The sequence below is a fragment of the Siniperca chuatsi genome, linkage group LG14, assembly GCF_020085105.1.
Source record: "Siniperca chuatsi isolate FFG_IHB_CAS linkage group LG14, ASM2008510v1, whole genome shotgun sequence".
Taxonomy (NCBI): Eukaryota; Metazoa; Chordata; class Actinopteri; order Centrarchiformes; family Sinipercidae; genus Siniperca; species Siniperca chuatsi.
In genome coordinates, this window is record NC_058055.1 from 14,924,144 (window position 1) to 14,937,556 (window position 13,413).

The window sequence follows — 13,413 nt, forward strand, 5'->3', positions numbered from 1 at the left end:
CCTGGCACTTTTGGGCAGTTGACAATGCAGAGAGGTGGGAAAGGTTGCAGAGGGACACTTTCCCAACTGGACTTGAAACCGGGCAGGATCCTGTTTGAGTTGTGTGAACAAGCCACCTAAGGCAAATACAACACTTTACTACAGCTGACTTTTAGAAGTGATCGAGACAGACGAAGGGAGAGTGAAATAACAGAGGTGATATTTTTGGGCTTGGGAAAAGGAATAGGAAGAGAGGTTTTGTATAGGAGAGTAACTGTGTATAATGAATGGAAGTTAAAGTCAAGGGGGATTCTGGGTGGGGATTTAAAATACTACAGCAGCATAAATAAAGGAAATGAGCATAGCAAATGATCCTGTCTCAGTTTCTATTGCCAGTGAGGCCAATGTATTAGAAGTTAGTATAATTGCTTAGCTGTTTTTTCTAACTTACTGTATCTAAAAGATGGCTGTGCAATTCACCTGCTGCTTGATGGAAAGGTTTTACTAACTGTGGTAGAGTTTTCTATATTTGCTCACTAAACTGATTCAATTATATTCTGTCTTTCTGCAAAATAAAATAGTGTGAACAAAATAACTAAATAAAAACTTCTTATTAAGACCACAGATTTCCCTTATAAAAGTAGATAATCTGATTAGATTTTGGAGAGTTGTCACATTATTATTACAGCTCATTACAGCTCAACATGTGCAAAGACAAATATTAGCATGGATACTTGTCCTAATTATAACATTAATTAACTTAATTTCTGACCTCATTAGCATCGCTGTTGGTGTTTAATATATCATACTGATTAAGGCAAGACATCAGGCAGCTCAAGTACCTCTTGTTTACTGTCATTAATTAGGAATATTGTTCTGACAAGCAGTGAAAGATGCAAACTAAAAACTCCTTTGCTTATGAATGGACGACTCACTTGTGCCCCCAAAAGTCCAAATACCTTTGACAAAACAGTTGTGGTATGACGATCAAAGACAGGAAAATTCCATCTATTGCTGCTGCACATTTTAAAACAATGGCTTGTTTTTTATTTTATTATTTTCTTAGCACCCATGGATCTGCTTCAGATTTTGGCTGCAACTTAATGAGGTTAGCCATTTTGTCCACAATTCATGCTCAAAATGAATCAAATGAAAAGAGAAAATCAGCAGGGGGGCTGTTTCCTTTTTCCTTTCCTCTTTTATTATTTTTCTCTCGCTCTCTTTCTCACTTCAATTCAATTTCAGTGTGTGTGTGTGTGTGTGTTATGTGTGCCTCACTTTGTGAGCTAAGTATGCTGCATGTCCTTCTCCTATTAGAATATGTTGCTTTGCACTGTCATCTACCTCTGTGAAGTTTGAGATTAACAAATCAAATTTCTCAGTATATTTCAAAGTATTCCACTTTGATTATATTTGTCACATTTTAGGAGGAAGTGTATCTCTGTCTCTACTACACCTGTCCTGCAGTCACCACACACTCTTTTCTCTGTTGGTAGCCAGGACTTCTTCTCTTCTCTTGTTGTCCTTTCTCTATGGCTAGAGTGTGCTCACTGAGTCTGTATTTAGTCAGGATCTGTCTATGCTCAACTAAATATTCATCCCCTCCTATATTCCCTCTCTGCATATCCTCTGAAGTTTTGTGCCGATACTGTAGTTGAAGTATGGAAATATGAACCATTCTACTTCAGACCCCGACGCAGATAGGGATCTCTGGTTCCCATGGTAACAAGGCTGCAGAGTTGGTGAATTAGCACCTAATGGTGCCGGTCGACACTTTGATATAGAGGCTCAACGTGATATTTCACAACATTGAGTGTACCTGCGTAAGTGTGTTTGCATGTGCATGCGTGCCCGTGCTGTTAAACTCATTTATACAATACAGTATGAGTTTTTTTTTCTTTAACAAGAATGTCTCCCAGATACCTCTAGATTATCATCATGCTGCTGATGCCTCAGTCCACTTGGCTGAGGTAGTCCCACAGCACAGCTGCAGTTTTGATGCATCGATATTTCTGATCATTTCAAACCTGTACTCAGTTACCAAGAAGAGCATGGCATTAATAAAATTCCTCTTGTTGTTACTTTTCACTTTTACAGTCACATAAGGTATTGATCCCACAGCAACACAAAACATTAAACAAGCCAAACAACAGAAAATACATTTTTCCCACATGTTGATTTATGTTCCAAACATTTTCAATCAGTCTTGTCGTGGGTAAGAGACATAAAATGTTGTCTGCTTTAGATGAAGATCCTATTCAGAAAGGAGTACTGTGTTATTATCTCAAGTAAATCAACAAGAAATGCAATGCAGTCATCTAAAAACTTCTCTTCTCTCTTTTTTTCTTGACATGCAGATTCCTTTTTACTGACTTCACAGCCCTTGTAAGCTCCCTTTTGTTTTTGTTTTTTTCTGTGTCAAGACAGCCATTACTTGATTTCCTTCTAAAAGATCCATGTGTGTGGATGATTAGCCTTCAATTTTTGACAACACCAACACATCCTACTCCTACGCTTGTATGCACTATACTGGAACTTGGTGCAGGTGCTAATTCTGGCATGTGGTCACTAGGGCATTATGTTCTGTGTAAAACCACTAAATAGCCTCAGGCTGAGGATGCTGTCTCCCAGCAGGCTTACATGCTGCAATCATACCTTAGATTAGTGTTCTTTTGAGTCATTTTTATCTCTGTAGCTCAAACAGATGAAAAGTATATCTCTCCCCTCCCTTCTCTTATTTCTTTAAGTTTGTAGCTCAGCCAAACTGCCAGCAGCTTTTGGCGTCCCGGTGGTATGATGAGTTCCCCGGCTGGAGACGCCGCCACTGGGCAGGAAAGTTCTTCACCTGTGTCTTCATCGGCCTCCTCTACCCCGTGTTTGCTCTCTGTTACCTCATTGTTCCAAAGAGTCGCTACGGCTTCTTCATCCGCAAGCCTTTCATCAAGTTCATCTGCCACACAGCGTCCTACCTGACCTTTCTATTCCTGCTGCTCCTCGCCTCCCAGCACATTGTCACCACTGAGCAGGACAGGCAGGACAGGCAGGGCCCCGCACCAACCACTGTGGAGTGGATGATCCTGCCCTGGGTGCTGGGTGAGTAAAAGGGGTGAGGACGTTTGTAGTTGAGGATGCTTATAAGTGGGTGTCCTGATATATGAAAATATTGCCATGGCCACTTAACATAGGCAAAAAGAGCTGAGATTTTCATCACCCATTTTTTTAAGTTTGTGTGTAGTCAGTTTATCCAACTTCATTCCTGAACAATCATGTTTTTTCCACAGGTTTTTTCCACAAGTTTCCATTCAAGCTTGATCTGATTTAAGGTGCTGAATGTATTCTCTGGTTTTCACAAAGTTATTTTTTTTTGTTTCCACCCGTTCAAAAGAATTTTAAGCTCAGTGATTGGATGTTTCTTTCAGAAATGCTAACTGTTTATTTAGTGCCACCAGTAAGTCAAAAATTTTATTTGGTTTATGACAAAATACCTGCAATACTAATGACATTCCCATCAGCCTCAGTTGTGCTTTGAGTTTAGTGCTAATCTGCTAATGTCAGCATGCAAACAAGATGGTGACCATGGTAATCATTATACCTGCGAAACATCAGGATGTTAGCATTGTCTCTGTGAGCATGTTAGCATGCTGTCTTTAGCATGTAACTTGAAGCACCACTGTGCCTAAATATAGCATCACAGAGCTGTTGACTCTTAGTCTTGTTAATGAAATAACCAGATATTTTCTAATGATATTTCTGATATTTTGTACTGGTGATTCAGTCAGGGGAGTTTCATGCCCATCCAAGCTAGAAATGCTATGCATAAAATTAGCAGGATTATTGTTTGCACAACCCTGGAATGATAGAAATAACTCTATAACTCTACTAGTTTAACAGACACCTGCCAGCCAATCAGAAACAACTATTTTCTGTGTCTGTGTTATTAAGATATTTATTGAACAAATAATCAGACAATCTTGTATTTCTAGGATTCATTTGGGCAGAGATCAAACAAATGTGGGATGGTGGTTTCCAAGACTACATCCATGACTGGTGGAACCTGATGGACTTTGTCATGAACTCTTTATACCTGGCCACCATCTCTCTCAAGATTGTAGCCTACACCAAGGTAACCACTTGTCTAATGAATAGCAGAAGAACAGACAGGTGTGGTGTAACTTTCCTGTGTTCTCACTTTATCTGTTCACCATCGTCTGTCCTGTTCAGTACAGTGGTAGTAAACCCAGGAACCAGTGGGAGATGTGGCACCCAACACTAGTAGCTGAGGCAGTGTTTGCCATAGCAAACATTTTCAGTTCCCTGCGCCTCATCTCGCTCTTCACAGCCAACTCTCATCTGGGGCCACTGCAGATCTCTCTGGGGAGAATGCTGTTGGACATCCTGAAGTTCCTCTTTATCTATTGTCTGGTAAAAACACAAATGTTTGCACGCTGGCGGGAATATAAACATGCATACAAGTAAGGTACAAACACATGGGTTGGCTTAAATAATTTCACACACTCTTCTCTCTTTCTCCAGGTCCTACTGGCCTTTGCTAACGGGCTGAACCAGCTGTACTTTTACTATGAGACCAAGGCTTCAGATGCGAAATGCAAAGGCATCCGCTGTGTGGAGCAGAATAACGCTTTCTCCACGTGAGTTCACATGAATCTAAACCTGCTTGCATGTGTCGTGTAGTGTGATGTGTGATGCTGTGAAATTGGGTGGCAAAGAAAGAGAGAGTTGAGTGTCTGTATATTGTTGTTACTGGTTGCAAAATGTGTGAAAATTCAAAAAGTTTTCAACTGCTTAGAGAAACTGATGTTTTAGCTGAATTTCATAAACCCAATTTTCTCCACTTTTATGGGAAATTCATCAATTGACAATAAATATTATTTTTCTGAGTAACACATATCTTTCCCTTGTAGGTTATTTGAGACCCTGCAGTCTCTCTTCTGGTCAATCTTTGGTCTGATCAGCCTGTATGTGACCAACGTGGATGCAGACCATCAGTTCACTGAGTTTGTCGGTGCCACCATGTTCGGTACCTACAACATCATCTCACTGGTGGTGCTCCTCAACATGCTCATAGCCATGATGAACAACTCCTACCAGCACATTGCTGTGAGCACATATCAAACATACTGCGCACAAAAAGCCACATGAGCATGTGGAATAGATAATGCAATGTAAATAAATGTTTGTGTTGGCAGTGCTTTCCATGTTTTTAATTTTGGTTTCAGGATCATGCGGACATTGAGTGGAAGTTTGCCAGGACAAAGCTGTGGATGAGTTACTTTGAAGAAGGGGCCACTCTGCCACCCCCCTTCAACATCATCCCCAGCCCCAAATCATTCTGGTACCTCATGTGCTGGATAAAGAGGCAAGTGTGCAAGAGGACAAGCTCCAAGCGGCCCGAAACTTTTGGAACTCTCGGAGTAAGTTGGGTGTCAAACACTTAAGCACACTCAGTCGAGTAGTAGAGCTGAAACGATTAGTCGTAAAATTGGTTAATCGATTAGTCGAGATAAATTAATTGGCAGCTATTTTGATAATCGATTCATTATTTCTGTCATTATTAAAGAACAAATTCCAAACATTCTCTGCTTATCAAATGTCATAATTCTCTGCATTTCCTCATCATATATGATAGTAAAGTGAATATCTTTCTTTTTTTTTGACTGGTGAGATAAAACAGGAATTTCAAGACACCACCTTAGGCATTTTTGACTGTTTTCTGACATTTTCTAAACAAAATGATTAATCAACTAACTGACAAAATGGCAGATGAATCAATCCAAAAAACATCATTAGTTGCAGCCCAAAAAAGTAGAATCCATTTTTTTCAGATGACAGAAATCTAATTTTGGAGCAGAAGTCTTTACTGTTTTGTGCTGCAACACTCAGGGGGCACATGCAGTCAGACCCACAGACAGCAAAGTTTAATACAAATGTGTGATACTGTGAAGAAAAACTAAATATGCGTTTCTCTCATCCCCCACTCTTCCTCTAACCAAACCTCTCTGGCATCTGATGTCTGTGCAGAGGCGGGCAGCAGAGAACCTGAGGATAAACCATCAGTATCAGGTAAATGTAGTCTCTTTCAAAGCAAGCTGTAATTGATTACTGTCCTCTGTTAGTGTGTGTGTGTGTGAGTGAGTGACAGATCACACATTCTGCTCTTTGACTGCCTTTCTACACTTTCAAGTTAAATCAGTCAATTGAATGCTTTTGCGATGTCTCATACAATAGGCTTAACAATTACACTCAGTGGGATGTTCATTGCCATTATCTGTAAATGATTTCCTATATTTCCATATCTGCAGATTGTTATTGTAGTATTTTTTATAGCTGCAATTTGAACTGTGTTTTCTTTTGTGCATCTACATTTGTCATCTTTTTCCTGACTGATTGACTGTGAGTTTTGTATTGAAGCGACACTTTCATTCAATTTTAGAAGGTGACATTTTTTTTCAATGATGTAGGAGGTACTGAGGAACTTGGTGAAACGTTATGTGGCCGCCATGATCAGAGATGCCAAGACAGAGGAAGGCCTTACTGAAGAGAACTTCAAGGTAAGAACAGAGTGAAGAACAAGACTTAAGCGAAGAACAAAACTTAAAGCGGCTAATTTAAATATTTCTATATTAACAATAGATTACATGACAGGGGTAGCTCATAGTGACAAAACTACAGAGAATCATCACCTGACTCTGCAGTCGGAGCGGTGCTTTATAGCACCTTTAAGCTTATTGTTTTGATTTTCTGGCCTGCAACTTTGCTGTTCTGGTTCACTCGCACCACTCTCATCAGTGTCGTTTTCAGTACAAAAGTTCTAAAAACCCACTGTACAGTACCTGTGTAGCACCAAATGACAGACAGACACAGTTAGAGACTGTGTTAGAGACTGATCTGGTAAACATAGTGGAGCATTTAGTAGCCAAAGAGCCAGATATTTCCTTCAGGGGGTGGCGGAAACCAAAATCTGAGCTAAAAGGAGAGTGAATATTGACTAACATTCATCAGGTGGACACAAACAACTCCAAATGAATTCTAATGTTGCTCATGTCTGCTGGATGTGTAAATAGGCAAATGTTTGCTAACAAGTTTGCTACATCAACTTAAGAAGTGATACTATGGCAGTCTTGTGTTTACAGCTTGTTTTCGCTACCCTCAAGTGGCCAAACAAATCAGTTATTGCAGGTTTAAAGATGATTGAATTGTTGAATTTCGTTTTTAGTCAGCAACATAAAATGACATTTTTCTGCTGCTTTGTGAAAAAAAGAAAGTGATGTATAATTATTTTATAAATTACACTTTATGCACTTAGTTGAAATTGAATCAATACTCTACAGCATGCTCTGCAGATACTGACAACTGGGACTAATAATTAAATGAAAAGCATTAGTGAATTTACCAGGGGAGCTCACTTTTTGCTTTACTCTCTTAGGAGCTGAAACAGGATATCTCCAGTTTTCGTTATGAGGTGATGGGCATGATGAAGACAGGGAAGCCTGCTATACAGGGGGCAAAGGCCAGCAGCAGCTCAATTGACTCCAATCTTGCTTACTCCAACTCCTCGCTCGAGGTTTCTCCCTGCCCTCAGAGCAGCCAGGTGAAAAGCAAACTAAACAGATTCAAGCTCATCACATCCATCCTCAAGCAGGGCAGTTCTACAGCTTCACCCAGGCCGCCTGAAGCCTCCAACGGACTACCTAATGGACTCTTGTCTATGGTCTCTGATGAGAGCTCCAGCGAAAAGTCAAGCCAGAGGAGAAATTTACCCAAAGATATCACTGACTTTGGCTTGTTCCAGAAACACCACTGGGGCAGCAATGAAGCCACGTCAAGTGCAGGAGAGATTTCCAGAAAGATGTATTCTTTGTCAGAGGAAGCAGGGGAGTCTGGGGGCTCAGACGCAGAGGGGCAGGACAAAGAGAATGCAGCAAGAGGTAAGAATGAGAAAGGACTCCTGGAGAGAGAAAAGAAGGAAGAAGCTGCAGTAAAAGAGTCCCTGAATGAAAATAGCGAGGTCTCGAACATCAACAACAGTTTGGATAAAGATGGAAAAAAAGAAACAGAGGAAAAGGACAAAGAGAGTTTACCCTGCAATGACTCATTAGCTGGTGAATGTTTGTCAGGGTCATCCAGAGAAGAAGCATAAGATGTGACGATACATAAATATAACTACCAAGTAATGCTGGGCTGAAGATTGACAATCAATATGAGCATCAAGTAATGATGTTATAGTTTGTTTTGCAAAGGGTCTAACTTTTCCAGTTATCACTAAACTGATGATCAGCTTTGATCTGTGGAGACTCAGGGAGGCCTTTGGTTGAAGTGTTTTAAATGCCGTTATATTAGCAGTGGACATGCAGCAAAGGTAAATGGAGCTCTGTGTGAGCACCACAAGGATTTAGATTTTAGGATAAAGTCATTGCATCGTATCTCATCCCTACAGATGACAATAATTATTTCCTGAAACTGATTATTTCCTCTTTTTTTAACCTCCTCTCTCTCCCTGTCCCTAATCTGACATGTGCCCTTCTTTTCAAGTTATCCCATCGTTCACCTTACTCTCTCCTTCATCAATCTCTCTCTACCTCTTTTCCTTTCCTGTTTATCTCTACACTGCTTAACTCTCCCTACCCTTATCTCACTAGAGCAATAGACGTGTTCTCTTTTAGACCCGACTCTCTGCCTTACTCTGTCTGTTTCTGCACTTTACACACTTTACACTGGCATACAGTATCTCAAAGATGTGTCAAGATCTCATCATGCAACAACAATTCTGTCAATGTTTTTCTATGCAAAAACCTGGGATTGTGATTCTCATCATTCTGAAGAGGAAAATGGTACATTTAATGGTAACAGTTCATGACTATATAAGGTGGAGCATGGCCGACTGTCATGAGACAGAGAGAGAGATATACAGTATGAACACAGCCTATCAACCATTTAAAGCAACATATTATTCATGTTTTATCACTCCTACAGAAAATAAACTTGTTATTTAAAACAAATTTGCTGTTTTTAACTAGTACCTTTTAGATGTCATGTTAGTTTGACTGAATGATGTTATAGATATTAAAACATTGATCAAAAAGAAACTCTTTATTTGGCTTTTTTCTTTTGTTCAATGCAGATTGCAGACATACACAGACATAAACAGAACCCTTAAACACTATGATGCTGTCATGATGAGCCAACACAGTTATGTTTTGAAGTATGTTACTTTTGAGGATTTTACTTTTTTGCTGACAATATTTTACATAGCTGCTAGAAGTAAGTGTTAACAATTTGTTTAGCAATAATGAGTCCTTTGTAGTCACCCATTCACTCATTCATAAATGCTTATCGATTCATAAGAAAACCTGTAAGGTATTCAAAAGAAATAACTGCAAAAAAATATACTTGGTTTGGTTGTTTTAAAAATAGTCTGTTTTTTTGTGTCTTTAATCTGAAGACATATTTATGTTTTAAGAGTTTCAAAGCCATGAAAGCATAACAATAAAGTACCTGATCATCATCATGGTACTCCATTAAACTGCCACTGGCGTGTAGCTTATACATTTATATTTGTCTGGCTAGCTGACAATCTAATTGACACTCACTCAAAAAGAATTTCAAAATCTGTTATTAACTTGGCTGATGCTCTCATTTAAAACTGTTGTTCACAAGGTTCACTATATTCCAGAGGCTCCAAATTAAAAGCGCATACATTTGTAATGGGGGATGGTGCAGCGCTTCCAGATAAATCTTTGGTTTTAGAGAAGAAGAATGAGCTGCAGGCCCAAGGTCATCAGAACATTTTTTAATATAGATTATAAATTCTCCATGGGCACAACATTAGCTTAGTGAACCGTCTGTCAGACCAGAAATATATATAAATTCATTAATTTCTTCGAGTTATTTAGTCATTTTTCAATTAAAAACATCTAGTTTGGATTCTGCCCTTGATGAAAAATCTTCAGTTACATGTGACATACTGTCTTTAATGATTTAAAGAGTTTGAAAGACAGATGAGTAAACTTTATATGTAAAACTGTTTGATGGAGCTTTAATATCCCTCTTGTTGTTTTGAATGGAGTTACTTTTGAAAATGTGAATCCCAGAAGCAAGTGCCATATAATGAGTGCATTAATAGAATTAGGCCAAGTACTGTACAGAATGACTGAATCCTTTCAGGAAGCCTTTTTCCTTCTTGCTCCAACAACAATCTGTCCATTAACAGCTGAAATGTCCTTCCATTAGTTCCAACAGACAGTGCAGCAAAACCACACAATGAGAGGAAATTGAAAATGTGTCATTTATCTGCCAGCATGTTTCCACCACTTCAGCAACTAGTCTTATACTGCCACTGAAAACTCTGTTGGTCCTATGAGCACCATGAGTTTGTTAATCGAATGTGTACTACAGTCATTACATTACAGCCATACTTCAATCCAGGTAGTCAAACCATTGTTAATGACTTTCTGTAAGTAGAGAAAGATGCAGAGAAAGACAAAGATTTAATTTTCTTCTTTCAAAGACCATACAAAGAAGCTGAAATATTGGGTATCAGCAGAAATATTAGGTTCCAACAACTTTGTAACACTGTCCTGCTGTTTAAAACAGAAGCCAGTCACACTGTTCAAAAACTGATGTATGAAAGCAAAATTGCATCATTGTCCCGTTTTCATTTTTTGTTCCACATTTTTGTTTTCACTGAACTGATTTGTTTGGTTGCTTTCTGTCACTTTCCTATTTGTACTTGTCAGTGGTCTGTAATTTCCATCAGCGAACAAGTGACCAAGCAAGTGAAAAAGAAATTAAATATTCAACAGATGATGAAACGGCACTCCATGTGTGATCAAAAGGTTGTGCCGAAATGCTCCCGGGTTTGTGATGGATCTTCCAACTGCACTGAACCAGGCCGTCACAGATGCAGAAACACATGAATAGAAAGCGCTTAAACTAGCACATGCTCACACTCACACAATGTAAATACTTAGATCTTATTCAGTAATATTAGTATGATGTAATGCTACATATACGTTCAAAATATTGATCAGTGACTTTCAATTATGACTAAACCAGTTAGTTCTGAACCTCCAGATTTCCCTTTAACACTTAAATATAAATGTGATTCCTTTAAAGGAACTGTATGCGACATTCACTGACACTAAATGTCGCACTAGAGTACCAGCATCTCAGACCAAAACAAATGGGTGCTATGGCCCACCAGATTCCATTGAGAAAAAACATAATTTTACCTTGCAGATCATTGTAAAACACACTTCATTCAAACTGGATAGAAACAAAATAAAACTCACCAAAACTGTCTTTGTGAGTTTTTCCACTGTTCCAACAATCACCAACTCTGGTTTGGTCAAAATAAATCATTATTATATCTTATTTTACCGAGTTAGATGAGAAAAGGAAAAGCTGTTATCAGAATCAGAATCAGAAATACTTTATATAGCTCCCCTCAAAGCCAACAGTTTCATACTGAGGGACTCACATGCACTAACGTGCACATGCGGCCTGACTGGCTACCAAAACAAAGAACAGAGAAGCTCGGATTACAACACTAAAAAAAAGAGTGTGACATCATTCTCTGCTCTGGACACCATTACTACACTATATCTTTACATAGAGAATAGTTGTTTACTGCTATATTAATGTTCAGAATCTCATATACAGTACCTTTAAACTTTTAAAAAATCTATATTGTCCCCAAAATATATAAAATATTTAAATTTAGAGTGCATGTGGTGGATCAAAATTATTTAATAAAAAATCGTATTGAATCACATTCCAGGAATTCACGATCAAGTTGTCCTGTCAAATATGACCTGTGTAATTCAAAATGTAGAAAAACGTCAACAAAAAAGAAGAACTTCTGCACACTAGAGTACATAATATATTCAATTATACCTATTTGATTAATTAAATAGATTGTAGATAGACTTAGATAGACTTTGTACCACTTGTCATTAAGAGCTTTTACACCAGGTGAGTTATGGACGCTTTAATCCATAAGAGAAAGGTCAGGGTTTTTTTTACAAAAGTATGTAAATGCAGACCTGTTACACATATGTTGACAAAAGTTACCAATACAAACTTTAGTTTTTCCTCTTGTTACATGTGTTAATACCATTTGTAAAACTTTGTGTAAGTTACAGAGGCCTCACACATGACTGTACTGACATGTCCTTCCCACTAGAGGGAGATGTCATTATAGGATGGAGTTCCTGTTATCTGCTACCTCTGCCAATATATGCATGATCTGAGATCCAGAGTAGCCACCTTTTGGAGGACTGTGGTGCAGTCCTGTGGGCAGCAAAAGGGTGACACATGGGGATCAACAGGATTTAAATTCCTCTTAAAGGTTTGTCTCAGGTGAACAGAGACAAATGGAAGAGAGGCATTTCATTTGCTGTTAAATGCAATGAAAGTGATAATCAATCATGTACTGTAGGTGTTTGTGTGTCTGTTTCGGAGTCTGTGTGTGTGTGTGTGTGTGTGTGTGTGTGTGTGTGTGCGCACATGTATTGTGTTTGGGGGGATCTTAGAGGAGCCTCAAGCAGGGGAGGGAAATAAATAGCTGGTGAGGTTTATATTACTGTAAATTGCAGGCTGGGCTGAATATGCATTTCCTCAGTCTGTAAAGTTTTTTTTCTTAAATGCTAAGATAGCATCATAGACAGGAAGTTGTCTCCAAAGGGAGGAGGCCCTGTTGGAGACAGCTCAGCCTCCTTCTTGCTGCTGTCCTCCCTAGGATCAGGGAGGTCATGTGAGTTCATAAAGAGTGAATAAATCTGTGATGTACTGTAGCTTAATAAATGTGATTTCAGTTAAGCATTCAAAGAACAAAATCTGCTTTCTTTATTCTGCTGATTGCATACTATTTAATTATTATGTTTGAATGAGAAAACCTGCTATATGAATTTATTGTTTAAGAAACAAAACATTTACTGTATGTATACTGGCGTGCAAGATTTAGCTCTTAATTCAATGACATCAACATCATCAAGGGAGTGCTGACCTGCATGTCTCCAGTTTAGAAGCACACCTATTCGTGTTCACAAGTCAAGACTGTACATGATGATGCTGTTTCATGATGGATTTTCCCTTTGAAGCTGTATCAGATCTGGAGACAGAGACAGCTCTAGGGAAAAGTTGGGACTGGGAAACAGTTGAGCTGATGAACGATGAACATGACAGCAGGGAGGATGAATGGAGAAGAGGAGCTGGAGCACAAACAGAAGTTCAGGGGAGGAAAGGCTGGTGAAAATGATGAATCCACATCGTAAAAGTAATGAGGAGGAAAGTGGGATCCCAGGGGATGGATGATAAAAATACACTTAGGCTTCTGTCAAGCAAAGTGTAAACCTATCATCTACACAGATTCATCACCATGGATCTTTGAGTTTGATTTACAGCCTTATCAAGCCT

General features: G+C 38.9%; 1 protein-coding gene across 1 annotated transcript in view; it reads left to right on the forward strand.

Moving 5' to 3' along the window:
- The window catches only part of trpc4a (transient receptor potential cation channel, subfamily C, member 4a), a 28,456-nt gene extending 19,373 nt beyond the window's left edge, over positions 1–9,083 (forward strand). Inside the window, exons 7-15 of the mRNA XM_044223422.1 lie at positions 2,727–3,072; positions 3,963–4,102; positions 4,201–4,401; positions 4,513–4,628; positions 4,902–5,097; positions 5,217–5,411; positions 6,019–6,060; positions 6,459–6,548; positions 7,424–9,083. Of these exons, the coding sequence (XP_044079357.1) occupies positions 2,727–3,072; positions 3,963–4,102; positions 4,201–4,401; positions 4,513–4,628; positions 4,902–5,097; positions 5,217–5,411; positions 6,019–6,060; positions 6,459–6,548; positions 7,424–8,137 (2,040 nt within the window). The 3' untranslated portion in view covers positions 8,138–9,083. The remainder of the gene's footprint in view (positions 1–2,726; positions 3,073–3,962; positions 4,103–4,200; positions 4,402–4,512; positions 4,629–4,901; positions 5,098–5,216; positions 5,412–6,018; positions 6,061–6,458; positions 6,549–7,423) is intronic.
- The last annotated feature ends 4,330 nt before the right edge of the window (positions 9,084–13,413 follow it).